General features: G+C 36.1%; 1 protein-coding gene across 1 annotated transcript; it reads left to right on the forward strand.

Moving 5' to 3' along the window:
- Nucleotides 1-11,026: 11,026 nt before the first annotated feature.
- LOC135194143 (uncharacterized) lies at nt 11,027-11,623 on the forward strand. The gene has a single exon (XM_064219012.1). The coding sequence runs from the start codon at nt 11,027-11,029 to the stop codon at nt 11,621-11,623; it is 597 nt and encodes a 198-aa protein (XP_064075082.1).
- The last annotated feature ends 4,012 nt before the right edge of the window (nt 11,624-15,635 follow it).

Consider the following 15,635-nt stretch of genomic DNA (forward strand, 5'->3'; position numbering starts at 1 on the left):
CTTTATTTTCTATTTCGACGATATTAGGGTAAACTTTTGATATTAAATCCTCTATGCTAGTCACTTTTTCTCCTAAATCGCGATCAATTTCAATTTTATTTTCAGAATGAGGTACTTTTCCATCTCCTATTAAAAGTAACTTTGAAGGAAAATTTGTACTTCCTCCCCCCAAATGTGCTCTCATATTCGTAGATAGTTTTAAGGTATGGACAAATTTCCATAACGGTGAACTTTTAAGGCAAGACCTTACAATGTCTGCTCTAGTTCCTCTTAAAATTACCGGTAAAGTTTGTCTAAATAAATTACCAACATCTGTGTTTTTATTGCTTATTGTTATACGGTCAATTATGACAACCCTTTTCTTAAACATAAAAGAAATATTGTACAATAGTGTACGATTGCGAATATTTTTTTTGTTAACAATTCGATGCAGGTGTATCGACATCTGGATGTAAGACAAAAGAAAAAGTCAATTGTAAATAAATAAATCACAAACAAAATTCATACTCTGCCAAAACAAACAAAACGTTCAACAGGAAATGTAATAGTAAATCTGAATGACTTTTCTTTGTCTTGGATTAGGAGAAAAGTTCATGAATTGTAATACCTGACGGTAGACATGTTTGCTTAAACACTCAATTTTGATTCCAATTTTCTGTCATTATATAGGACCACTATGTACGTATAGGGTTTAAAAAAACATCAAGAAGAAGTGTATTTATCGATAGACCAGATTTACAAATTTGGAGTATATCATATATTTACAAACCTACCTTAGCTGACACCGCCTCCAAAAATAACAATAATTTTAACTATAATATATTATCGTAATAACTTTGCTGACTTTTAAATAGTCTAAATATTTTTAATTTCATTTTACATAGTATAAATCTAAAAAATATTGTGATCATTGTTTGTTATTCATAGGTTTGTGTTAAGTTAGATTTAAAGTGGGTAGGTACATACTTATCTCCTTGCGTGGAAACACAGAACGTACCTACATATTGGTAAGTAGAATAAGTTACTTGATTATTAAGTTGTAGAATAATAAGCAATTATTTTTTACTTTTTAGAGCAGATTATTTTTTTTCTCTTTTGAAGTCGGTTTTGTTTTTGTCAAAATTTTTGTTTCTAAAAGATTCGGCCGAGTATCGCTAACGTGCTCCTTAGAATTGTTCCGTTCCCTTCCGTACCGTTACTTTGTCATGGATCCTATGCTCAGAACCTTACCAAACTTTCACCATAGTACCCTTGAAGTATATCCTTTATAATAAAAAAAGAATCATTAAAATTGGTTGGCACAATTTTGAGTTATTCACCTATTTATCGCGCACATACATAATGCACATTTAAGACTTATATCGTTTTCATAAGGATACCATCATCGTAACAGGATAAAATTAAAATGGAGCCCCACGGGAAGCACTACCTTTCAAACAAAAAAAAAATTATCAAAATCCAGTGAAAAGTTATGAGGTAACAGGCATATAAAAAAAAAAAAAATACAGACGAATTGATAACCTCCTCCTTTTTGAAGTCGGTTGAAAACAAACAATATTAACTTAAACGTAATAAGATAAACAAACCGAACAATAAGAAGTTTAGATTGTTTCTCCTTTGGTGTTATTATTTCATAAGGTGATTATAGTACAACCGTGTTGAATATGCTTGAACGTAATAGAAATTACTTGAAATATTGAATTACTAATTTATTTGTGTAGTCATTTTAAACGATATTCACCTATTTGCTTATTTGCATAATTTATTTTCTCAGTGATGATTAAGCTGCATCGGTGAAAGTATCGCTCGCCATTTTGAACTTTTTTACGTGTGTAATGTAATTTTTATACCTTATTTATACCGTGAAACGTTTGAATTGTTTACTTGCAAAGTACGAAGGAATGTTCATTGAAATTTTATCTTATATCGTAAGTTAAAACTACAGCAGATTATGATTTAAATGTAACCGATTTTAAACGATAAAAAATAATGAGCAAATAAGCTGATAACAAAACCTAATTTTGATAAATAATTTAACTATTAAGAATGTTAATTTTTTTAAGTCGTTATGTGCATTGCTACTTCGCAGAACTACACCCGCGGGTGAGAGTGGCGAGCGCGGCGGCGGGGCTGACCCGCCTCCCCCTCATCCGCCGCCGCGCCCCGCCTGCTAGCACACTCTTAACAAATAGACATATAGTGTCACGGACTTTTTTTTTATTATTAAAAGAGGAATATATCTTTCATACACATTTTTTGAGTAACTTAAAACGTTTATGCTGCGCACGCATCGAAAGTCCATAAATGTGAATAATTTTCCCCGTTTTTGCAACATTTCTCACTGTCGCTGCGCTCCTATTGGTCGCAGCGTAATGTTATATAGCCTAAAGCCTTCCTCTATAATTGGACTATTCAACAAAAAAAGATTTTTTAAAATCGGACCAGTAGTTCCTGAGATTAGCGCGTTTAAACAAACAAACAAACAAACTCTTCCGCTTTATATATTAGTATAGATTAAGTATAAGAATTAGTGCGTAAATATTTGTATATAAGTTTATGACTGCACCGCCTACTGTGTACTTTTAAAAATCTCTCTCAGATTGTGTTGTCTGGAAGAGATGGCTAATTAGCCATAAGTCCGCCCATTGTACACACATATTTTTGTTTTGAACATTATTTCAATATTTGTTTTTGTTTTTTTTTTTGTTTAATCCTAAGATTTCTGTATTTTTGTTTGTGGTGTACGTTTTATACAAGTGACAGATACTCGTCTGTAGTTCACAGATAATAACAAATCATACAATATTCAATACCAAATGTTCAAAATACAGTCCAACTTACACAATGTTTGTACTTCGTTTTTTTTTAATTACTCTAATTATTCTCCTTGGTCCTAATCATGTAATTTCGGATGCGTGATTAGTTTGATTGTACGTAATTGTTACGACTTCAACGTGTAACATTAACATAAGGTTAATACGTATATTATTGTTGTTTTACGTTAAGAGGACTACAAGACCTAAGTGCCCTTGAGAATCGCACGCACACACTTACAAAATCGACAAAAACGGCAAGCCCGTGAACTAAGGGTTAAGCGAGGTAACGAGGTTACGCCCAAATATTCTAATAGATGGCGCCAAATCGAGCGAAGTAAGATCAATCATAAATCTCATAAAAAATGGATAGGACAATAGAATTATTTTTATTTCTTTGGATGTTAGTTAACAAATGATTATAAAATAAAACTGATTCAATTAAACTTACAATATTTATATTTGGTACTACAAAAAAAAAAACATTTAGTGTTAATTTTTTATTAAAATCTTTTATTTAATTTCACTTGTATGTATGAATGTATGTACATATGTCCTGGAATCTTGTAATCAATATTACACCCACTTCCACTGAAGCTATGGAGCTGAAAGTTGGCACACATATTTAATCTCGATGACAATCCACGATTCATGAATTGCTGCCATATTCAATCCAATATGGCGGACGTTACAAAAAAATTAAAATTTTTGAATTACGTACAAATGATACTTCTAAATATTCTAGTTCTCTGGTTCACAACAATTACATTTTTTGTTACGACTTTACTTTTTTTTTATTATTAAAATTAGTTCATATATAACTTTAATAAATCTATTGGTTTTACTAAAAAAGTGACACGGGGGTAAACTAGTATATAGCTTGTAGAATAATCTGACAAATAACCAGAATTATTGAATGTATATAAGTATAGTTATTATTTGTTAAAAGATTTTTTTAGAGGTAACTTTGTGATTTTTTTCTATCGTACCAAATTAATTACATAATGTTTTCAAAATAACAAATAACTAGCATGTATCCTGAAGATTATCATATATTTTTTTCATTTGGTTTACTTCATTGGATCAAATACTTATTTGCATTATAAAACTTGCATTTAGCTCATGTAGTCCCCTATTATTCACGTGGTATTTTTTTATTTAGTTTAACCTACGTTTATAAAATTTGATATTTTTTAACATTTCGGTTATATGGGTTACTAAATGTCATCACGGATCGCTCGTCAGTTGTGACAAATCAAAATCGATTTTGAAATAATTTATTATTTTGAATTGATCGTACAAACTGATAAATAAATATTGAATGAAATAAATAAAAACCGGTCAAGAGCAAGTTGGACTCGCGAAACGAGGGGTTCCGTACCATTATATATAAAAACGGCAAAAAAAATCACGTCATTAATATTTAATTTTATTTAAAGTGTCTAACTATTACGGTTCATGAGATACAGCCCGGTGACAGACGGATAGATGGACGGATGGACGGACAGCGGAGTGTTAGTAATAGGGTCCGTTTTGAAGTTTGGGTATGGAACCCTAAAAAAATTTTTTTTTTTAATAATACATATATTGCGTGTGCAGTACAGTACGTGCAGTACACGTCGCCATCAGGCGGAGAAGTTATAAAGCACACGGTATACACCCAGGGCAGTAAGGAGCAGCGACGGAGTGCCGACGTCACGACGTCAAGACGCGCTAATAGATGTCAGGAATCGAGAACCTTCCTTCCTTAATGAGTCCACTGAATGTAACCTTCGAATCAATATCGAGATATACCAGTTACCTAGCAAACTAATTATATATCTAAATACGTTTGTCATGACGACTTTGTTTAATTATTTACAATTAACGTCTCTTTTAATCATTCCACGTGCCTTTAAATCATCCGAGACTAGTCATAAATTAAAATAATAATAATAAATAATTACTTTGATGGCTTTGTGCCTAGAACACGTGAATCAAACAAGCACTACTGGGTTGTATGTGGTCTATTTGTTTTTATTATTTCTTTTTTTAAGGTATAGGTGGCAAACGGGCGGGAGCTTCACCTGATCCATGGACATCTGCTACACCAGGAGACTTGCAGATGCGTTGCCGGCCTTTAAGGAAGGTGTGCTCTTTTTTTGAAGGTTCCCAAGTCGTATCGGTTCGGAAAAACCGCCGGCGAAAGCTGGTTCTAATGAGTGGTTGTGCGAATTTAAAAACGTCGTGAGGAATTGCGCGCGTCGGATAAAATGGTGCCATGTATCCACCAAATCGCGTCGAGCTCTAGAGTAGAGGCTTTTGATCATCTGTGGTTTATTAATAGGCTGTTATTTATGTACTCACTAAAGCCACAATATAGCGTCTCAGCGGAATGAATGTTTGAAATACAACGTTTAAAATGCAAGCCGAATTCAAAAATAACTAGGTTTCATGAAATCCACTTGATATTAAGAGCTCACCACCGCCCGTACACAATAGTGCTGTAAGAAATATTAACCAATCCTTGTATCGCCAATGCACCATCAACCTTGGGAACTAAGATCTCTCTCGTGCCCGTAGTTACACGGGCCCTTTCAACCTTCAAACTGGAATACAACAATACAGAGTACTGCTGTTTGGCGGTAGAATATCTGTTGAATGTGTGGCACAACCCACACGGGCTTGCACAAAGTCCTAGCACTAAATAGATTTAGTAGCGAGCTCGTCCAAAAGCACAGCAGCTGCAGTCGCTGCAGCAGCATAAGAGCAAACGAAATCAGAAAAGAAACACAATTAATAGACGTTGAAGAAGTTGTATGCAGACTAAAGTGGAGATAGACAGGACACACCGCTAGAAACACTGACGGAAGATGGAGTGAAAGGATCATGAACTGGTACCCTAAGAATGGAAAACGAACACGCGGAAGACAGGTAGCACGTTGGGAAGACGATATAATTAAATATGCAGGGATAACATGGCAGCGGATAGCAACACTGGGCGTCCAAACTAACCTGACTTTTTCATATGAAATTGTTACAATTTATAAATCTTTAGAATTTCTGACGTTAAATATATCGACTCGATTAATCTTATTAATTTAATTTCATTAGTATTATATAATTCGGCGACGAAAGGAAACAATATGTAAATTGCAAATCGGGTTTGGAAATAAAGGCTATATTTATTTATTTTATTTTATTAAGAGTTTATGATAAATGTATCTTCATTTATAATACAACACTAACTATATAATATCTTCACTTTAATTTTACTTTCAAAATGCCGATAATTGTTTCGTCGACGTTCAAAACGTAATTTTATCGCAAATCCATAGTCAATGTCATAGATTAATCAAGCTCTCGACCAATGGTAACGCGTTAATTTGCTGTCAAATGTTGTTTATTTGGCTTTTTTCCTGTTATGGTCGGAATAGAGTATAAGTCCTTTAATCACATATTAAACATACCTCAGCTCATATCCTTGATATTTATCGAGCAACACGCGATGGTCAAGAAATTATATAATTATTTATGTTTTTTTGTAATTGAGTTACATACTGAGGTGCGGCGAGGTGTGGCGTCGTTTACTGCAGTTTTTTCCTCATGTAGTTAGACCGAGATGGCCAATTGCATAGAACATGTGAATTTTACTAAATAATCGTAGTTTTTTTTTAAATAGGTAGGCGGATGAGCAAATGGGCCGCCTGATGGTGAGTAGTCATCACCGCCTATAGTCAATGGCGCTGTAAGAAATATGAACTATTTCTTACATCACCAATGCGTCCCCAACCTTGGGAACTAAGATGTTAAGTCCCGTGTGCCTGTAGTTACACTGGCTCACTTACACTTCAAACCGGAACACAACAATACTGAGTACTGCTGTTTGGCGGCGGAATATCTGATGAGTGGCTTTCACATAGCCCTACCACCAGTAAGATTCAAATCGCATCGGCGACTTCTCAAGACATGTAGCTGTAGGTGAAAAAATCGTGCTTACACCTATATCGAATGAAATTCTGCTGCATATGATCGGCATGTCGCTTTCAGGTGAGAAGCTTGATTTTTTAAGCAAGTTCCGGTTTCGAGACTGAGATTGTCGAATTCCATCCACGCAACCATAAATATAACGAACGCTTCGATATTGAACAAAGATTTCTAAGAATTAAATTTATATTTTCCCGCAGAAATTAAATAAATGGATTCAGTTTTATAGAGATTTTTCAAATAATCTTAAAGAAATTTATGAGATATCTCATAAGGGATACAATAACCGTTTCGTTGCAGACATTTCTGTATTTTATTCCTTGTCATATTATAAACCATTACATTGTTTTAAAATAAAGAATATTTATTACAGCTATAATCCTACCTAATGTATTTAAATAAAGATTAAAAATAATGAAGTAGACATGCTTCCTTCACAGAAATTGACGTACTAAGTACTAAATCTACAATAAAAAAAAAAAAAGAATATATATGAGTCAGTGTGTGCCACGTCTTCCAAGACTAGCTCGAAGTCCAGCGAAGATCTGCTGATGTTCAGTAATAATAATATAAAATGCCAAAATGTATTAAAGCAGAATGTAAAAAAATGTCGTTAAATTAAATTAAAAAAAAATCTACATTAAAAATTTAAAGTGGCTATGTCTTCCTGGTAGATTTCGGTGGAGATTTGCGCGGGACAAAAAATACACAAGTGTGCAAACACAAAGGAAATCTATATCCCTTCTTTATCATAATCCAATGGGAGGGAACATCCGACACGACCGGAAAGACTTTGACCGAATTAATATTATAAGTAGTAATTGCCTGGGACAAGCACCACTGAATTTTCAAGTGCTTAATTTGTGTTTATAATTCATCTCGTGCTAGGCGGTGAAGGAAAACATCACGAGGAAACCTGCATGTGTCTAATTTCAACGAAATTCTGTCACATTTGAATCCACCAACTGGCACTGGAGCAGCATGGTGAAATATGCTCCTAACCTTCTCCTCAAAAAGGAAGAAGAGGCCTTAGCCCAGCAGTGGGAAATTTACTATTACATGTATATCATATAACTATATATCCATCCTAAAATCCTATGTATCATCCTAAAACTCACATTGAAGTAGTGATGAAATAAGCTTCACCTATCCTAACCTAACCTTAATCTCAAAAGAATATAGGACCGAGAGGTCAAGTCTTGGACCATTGAAGTATTTTTTGTGAGGAGGGGTGATCGCCAGAAAATTGCTTGTCGGATGCAAGCACTTGTTGAGCTTAAGCCGGGGCTGGTGGCGGTACTGGTAAGGAACTTGTAGGAAGCACCTAGTACTTTGTACATAATGTAAGACTACTGGCTTTTTCTACTTACTACTTTTAATGAACATTCATATTCAGTAGTATTAGAACAAATTCAGGATAGATTGAACGGCTACAGAAGAGCATTCACGGGGACGATATGATGTTTTGATAATTTAATTTTGTTTATCTGTAGATTACATTGAAGAAGAAACTGAGTGGTAATTGGACATAAGGCATCTTATTTAGTGAAGATTATGACTTTGACTTAGTGACCAAACCTCAGACCGACGCCGTTTTATTACGAGTATAATTGTAAGCGTATTATATGGCAGTTGCAAATAACAAGAAAATAATATAAATTATACGTTTGATATAATCGCTTTTGACCGCAGTAATTCTATTATTAGGATTATTATTATAATCCATGATCGTTTCTTGTTTAATGATGTTGCTGGAGGAAAGATGTCACGTACCAATAATTATTTTTATTTCACTCTTTTATTTGCGACAAAGCGTAATTTATAACAATTTTTAATTAATCAAAATCTATATGTTAATATAAGATGTCGGACTTCAGTCCAGTTATTAATAATAAGTGGTACCAATTATTATAATTAATTCTAACAACTGAACGATCTCGAGTCTATTGTAATCTAGATAAATTATTTTATATTCTTTCCTCGATTTTATTTGCATTCTATTATGTCATACTTTACTTTGAAACCCGATTGTAATTTACCTATTTAAATGTTATACTTCACATTACATATTGAAATTATGTCATTACGCCAATAGTGTACATAAGTATAACTACTCAAATTAAATATGCTTAAGAATTTATTTAATAAAACTTTAAGACTGAATCACTTGCTGACTGGTAGACGCAAAACACAAAATAGCTTAACCATGTTCTACGTATCCTAGCTAGTTTAGCTAACAATAAGTTCCAAATCAAAAAATTCAATCAGAAATGACGAAAGGCGGAACAAAGTGACCGGCATAGCTCTATGAACTGCCGAGTTGATGTAGTAAAACCAACCGCTGCGTTGAAAGGTGGACAATACTGCCCGAGATAGACCATTTTGTGAGGAAGCCGCTGGATGAGGTTAGCGCAATCCTAGCACTCGTGAAGATCCTCGGTCCTTTGTCCGATTTCCTTTGTAGATATCTTTGACGACGTCAGAAGATGATGATGATGTCTATATAATGCTTTCGGTTTCCTTTTTAATTGGAGTGCGAAAACGCTTTAATATTTTTCAACATTATTGATATATTATTCTTTAAAAATAAAAACATTTCTCAATAATACATTAGGGATGTTATAGAGCTCCGTACGATAACTGAAACCGTCGGATATCCGAAATAAAATATACCCGAAAACGTAACCGAATCCGTTAAAATAATAGTTTATTATAAGTTTGTTGTTTTTACAGTTTATTGTTTTTTGTTTGTTTTTCCTGTGATTAAACCTTACATTAAATAAGAGTTTACAAATAAAGTCAAATTGTTACCTTACATTTTTCTGTAATTGAAATAATTTTCTAATTCGAAATGTAGTATCCAGAACATACATAAATAACTATAAAAATAGATATAATTTCTACTAAGATGAAACATTTCAAAGTCGTGTCTCGAAAAGTGACTATAGCAGTTGGTTCTGTACCTGATTGGTCCTTCTGAATGAGTTCAGTTACATCTGCCAATCTTAAGGGAAACTTGCCAACCATGTAGGTCATATTACAGTACACAAGCATGCACGCAAACACAGGTGCACTCTCTTAATCCGATGGGACGGCAAGTCCACGGTTGGAAAGATTTCCGGCGTAGGTTCATCAAATTTACGTAGTTTTCGGGGCACGGAGTGTATATATATATATATATACACTTCTAACTTCCAGACTCCACGCATTTTGTCAGAAAAACTCCTTTAGTTCATCAGGCTGACTTGGGGTTTGTACCCTCGCAAACTATTTCCTCACCCAGATGAGCACGCTCCACCAAATATGGCCCCTCTCTTCCTGACGTTTGACAATGTGGCTCCACCACATACCACGGAGCAAGAGATGAAGATGGCCCTGGATCGATTGAGGGCCAGAACCACAGCACCGGGTCTAGACGGTGTTCCAGGACGTGTTCTGCCTGACGCTCGGAAACACCTAGGAGGGAGGCTTCGGGAATTTTTGCCGAGTGTCTTTCCAATGGACAGTTCCCGAAGCTGTGGAAAGAGGGAAAGTTGGTCCTGTTGCCGAAGGAGGGGCGTCCACAAGACTCTTCTTCAGCATACAGGCTGATTGTGCTGCTGAATGAGACGGGCAAACTCTTCGAAAATATTCTCGCTGCCCGTCTTGTTAAGCACCTCGAGGAGGTGGGACCGGGTCTCTCAGAAGCCCAGTACGGGCTCACGGCGGGTCGCTCAACCATTGACGCCCTGAACACCCTGAAGACCCGAACCATGGAGGCTGTGGCTCCAGGGAACGTTTGCTGGCGGTATCACTGGACGTGGCGAACGCCTTCAATAGTCTTCCTTTCGAGACAATAGGGGCTGCACTTCGATATCATGAGGTGCCTTCCTATCTCAGAAGGCTATTGGGGGCATACCTCCAGGATCGAGTTGTTCTTTGGGAGAGGAGCGATGGGCGACTTGTTCGGCGTCGAGTGGGCTGCGGCGTTCCGCAGGGGTCGGTTCTCGGTCCCATTTTGTGGAACGTTGGCTTTGACTGGCTCCTGCGGGCACCGACCCAGCCCGGGATGGCGGTGCTGTGCTACGCGGACGACATCCTCATCACGGCGACGGGGCGGACTCGATGGATCGAATCGGGATGCTGGGCTTGAGGGTCTCTGTAACTAAAACAGAGGCCCTCCTATTCCACGGTCCACGCCGAGGTCCCCCTCGAGGAGCGTCTATCACCGTCCAGGGGACAGTGATTAAGATTAAGGACAGGTCCAGATGAGGTATCTGGGCCTCATCTTGGACGGAAGATGGAGCTTCGGGCAGCAATTTGTCCAACTCAGCCCGAAGCTCATCAACTCTGCTGCTGCCTTAGGTCGCCTTCTACCTAACGTAGGAGGGCCGGAAACACCTTGCCGGCGTTTATACGCTGGCGTGGTGCGCTCTATGGCATTGTACGGTGCACCCATTTGGGTGGACCCGCTCACCGCTCGTAACAAGGCTCTTCTGCGGAGATCGCAGAGGGTCATAGCGGTAAGAGCGATACGGGGTTACCGTACGGTGTCGTGGACGGCGGCGACACTTCTTGCGAGCGATCCGCCCTGGGAACTACAGGCGGAAGTGCTTGCGGAAGTGTACTGCTTCCGGGTGGAAGCAAGGGCAAGCGGCGATTGTCCAGAACTGGTGGAGGTAAAGCGAGTCAGGCCTCTAGCCCAGCGAGCCTTGATTAGAAGGTGGGAGGAGTGGGTGCCCCTCGGCATGCCTGGCGACAGTGGAGGCTATCCGTCCCCACTTGAGTCGCTGGGTGGAACGAAGACACGGCACACTCTCATTCAGACTGACGCAGGTGCTTACCGGGCACTGCTGCTTCGGTAGGTATCTGCACCGGATAGCGAGGCGAGAGATGACACCCTCCTGCCACGAGTGCGGCGCGCCTTTGGACACGGCCCGCCACACCCTGATTGAGTGTTTCGCATGGGGGCCTCAGTGCCATTCCCTGGCGTCCATTGTAGGCGGAGACCTCTCGCTGCCGAGCGCGAAAATTTTTGAGCAAATTTTCTCACTTTTTGCTTATAACTTTTTAAATTTTAAGTTTATGGTAAAAAATCACATAAACATAATTGTAGCCATAACGATTTGCTACAAATTATGTCTTTACAAATTTTCCGTACAATTAATAGTTTCGGAGATATAGTTAAAAATATGTTTCCACCCCTTTTTTGAAGATGGCGATGGTTGTATTGACATCCCCTACGTGTCCCACAAATAAAATTGCGTCCTCTAGAAAATGTTAAGTTTGACTCTAAAATTGTAACATTTCAATGGACTACAAACGAAATTACCTTGAATATATTGCTAAGTAAACAGGTCTTGAAGCATAACCTAAAACCTAAATTAGTGTCCTCAGTCCTTAATTACGTTATCAGGTATAGTTCGGTCTGACCGTTATGTATCTTCAATTAACATTAGTTATAAAAAAACATGTAACAAAACGAAACTGTTGTAACATGTTTATGAAATCGTGAGTGTCAATTTTTTCTTAAAAAAATAATATTGATTTAAAAAAAAATAAAGCTGATTTGTACATTATTTACTTTATTACCTAAAATGTTATTAAGTGTGGCAATAAAATTGTTTCTTTCTTTTTCAAGATGGCGGATACAGCTCAAAAGAAATTATGATTAAAATATTTGAAATTCAGCCACCTCGATTCATATGTATATTGAATTGTATGTAATACCTAATACTGGACTCTATATAGCTGTGTGTATACAGATATTATAAGGAACTAAAATTTGTTTTTTATATATGTCTGTAGGGTGTAAATCTTTTTACCTGGTAGAATGGTACATATTTCATATATAAATATATATTTATATTTATATCATGACATGTTCTTGATTAATAAATTGCAACCGTTCGAAGCCGAGGTCGCCAGTTATAAAAATTGTATACTACTATTTTTTGTACTCTACAAAAATAAGCAATGTTCAAATATACTTTATACAACTAGAAAAAAATTATAGGCATTTTTATATCTTCATGTAATTAAATTGAATGCTATGAAACAACTTCTACGAAACGCATAAACAATTTATGACTTGTAATTAAAAATAGTATTTTTGTTTATTCGTTTAACTATTCTGATATTACTTGTGAAATATACAATTAAAACAAGCGTTTAAAGGATTATTTGTTATTTCTAAGAGTAACCTTACAAAAAATACGAAAGTTAAAACTAAAGTAACAGTCTATAATATTTCTTACAGCCCTATTGTCTATGGGTGGTGGCGACCATTTACCATCAGGTGGCTCATTAGCTCGCCCGCCTACTTATATCATAAATTAAAATAAAATCACGCTGTTGTACTAAGAACCCGTCTTCGTTTAAGAAAATTAGGACGACGATATTCCGCGACTCTCCAATTCGTATTGATGGACAAGAATGTGGCAAATTCACCAATACATGCAGATTTCCTGCCGATGTTTTTCTTCACCGCAGAAAAAGAGTACTATCTAACACAAATTAAGTGGTGTTTGCCCATGTTTGACTTGCCATCTTTGGTCAAGATTCACCAGATTTAACCACTGAACCATTTGGGCTTATATATGGCAAATAAATAAATGGAACATAAAATAAACTACATACAATTAAATATTTACATTTATCATTGATATGGAGAGCATGGACTGCCACACTATATGTTTAAAACATATATGTTTAAAACATATATGTAATGCATATAAATTCAAAGGATGCTGCGTCAGTCAAATCAAAATAAACTTTATTTAAATAATCTTGAACAACTTAAATACAAATACAACTTCGTCAATAATTCAGTGCAGATTTTATTTTATTGTTAATATAAATATGTATATAAATTTCCCTGCCTATATAAATTCAACTGCCTCGTTACAAATAAGGCAACAACATAAACATAATATAACAGATCCCGTGGTTCTCGGTTCAAATTCCAGGTCAGGCCGATAAAAAGTTATTCTTCGGTCAAAAAATTCCCAGTAGCAGCACAGAATCTGGAAATGTGTACTCTCATGTGCTTTGGAAAGTCCAGTGCATGAATTATTTTTGCTTGTGGTGGATTTGCCGTCCCATCGGATTGTGAGAGGGAGGGAATAGAGAGTGCGCCTGTGTTTTCGGGCACATTGGTGCTTTATAATATGTCCTGCATAGTTGGCTTGTCTTCGAAATCACTCAAGGCGACATTCATCACAATTTTTTCGGTTCCCGGCTGAATGCCCGCTCGACCGAAAACAGTCAGGACGACATCATCAACATCATCTATAAGTTAAGAAAAAAAACCTTAATAACTAAGACATAATACTCATCACAAGATGAATACTGATAAAGAAACGTAGATAAATAAATTTAATTTAAAATAATTAATTACGATTATTTAATGATTTAATTTGTAGATATAAATAACTACTGAATATATTTTCGGATATTTTTGGTTGAATTTATATTCCGTACTGATGAAATATATTTTTAAATCTAATATAGTCCAATGAAATTATGATTCAGGGTTGCTTATAAAATCCTGTTTGAATAATTCACAGCTATACAAATTGTGGTTGAGCAAGCTCTAAAAAATATTTCTCAAAACAGAGAAGAGGTCATTGACCAGAAGTGGTACGTTAACATACAAATTGTAACAAAGTTGGCATTCATTGGCTTGCATTGGGCATTAAAGAAGCTATGAGGCTCAAGTGCTTTAATTACAACCAACACGCGCAGTCCATGTTATACACAGTAAAAACAAAAATGTCGATTGAAACCATGTTTGAAGTATGATTAAAATGTTTTCGATTCGACATTAGAGTATTTAGCAACACATATAATATATTTCTCCGAACATATTATTCCGAAAGTGCTAAAGAGATGCAATCAACGATACACTCACTAAAAACTATGAGCTACGAAGTCGGTTTGGATATATCTTGACCAAAAACCATTGGATTACGTAGATAGTATATATACCTAGGCAAACAAATTTCCTTTGGAAAACAAAACAATGAATTAGAAGTTGAACGAAGAATTTCAGGAGCGTGGAAAAAGTTCTGGAGTCTAAAAGAAATACTGAAGGGAACCATGCCTATGAATTTAAAGAAGAAACTAATGTACACATGTCTGCTCCCCTCTATCACCTACGGCTGCCAAACGTGGAAATACGCTACGAGTAAGGAACAAAATCAGATCCTGCCAAAGAAGCACGGAAAGAAGCATTGCAAATGTGAGAAAAATACAAAAAGTTCCACACACTATCATACGGGAAAAGACTAAAGTTTCAGATGCACTTAGTTTCTCTCAGAAGCTAAAGTGGCGCTGGGCAGGCCATGTAGCCAGGATGAGCGATGACCGTTGGACTTCTAGACTGACCTTATGGCGGGGCCCTGCCGGTATTAGAAGGAGAGGAAGACCAATAACTCCTTGGGATAACGACATAATAAAAATAGCGGGTAAAAACTGGAAGACGATTGTCAAAGATCGAGAAAAATGGAAAAGTCTGGAGGAGGCCTTCACCCTCACATGAGATCTTGCATGCCTGCATGATAAATTATTGCAACATTTTAATCTTATTTTTTATATTTTAAATTTTATATTATATAATTTATCAATCCAATTAACATAACTATATTATTAATGCACATTATTATATAATATTATAATTATAATGTAAATAATAATTAACAGTAATTTATGCGAGAAATAAAAGGCTTTTTATTTTTTATTTTATTTCTTATAATATATTTAAATTTCGAACTTGTGTGGGTTCAACTTAAGTGGGTCATGGGTTAAGTTCGTAAGTTATGTAAAATATCGATAGAATAAATAAACATGTTGACTGCTATTTGTTTTTTTTAACAC

This window comes from Vanessa tameamea, chromosome 25, assembly GCF_037043105.1.
Source record: "Vanessa tameamea isolate UH-Manoa-2023 chromosome 25, ilVanTame1 primary haplotype, whole genome shotgun sequence".
NCBI lineage: Eukaryota > Metazoa > Arthropoda > Insecta > Lepidoptera > Nymphalidae > Vanessa > Vanessa tameamea.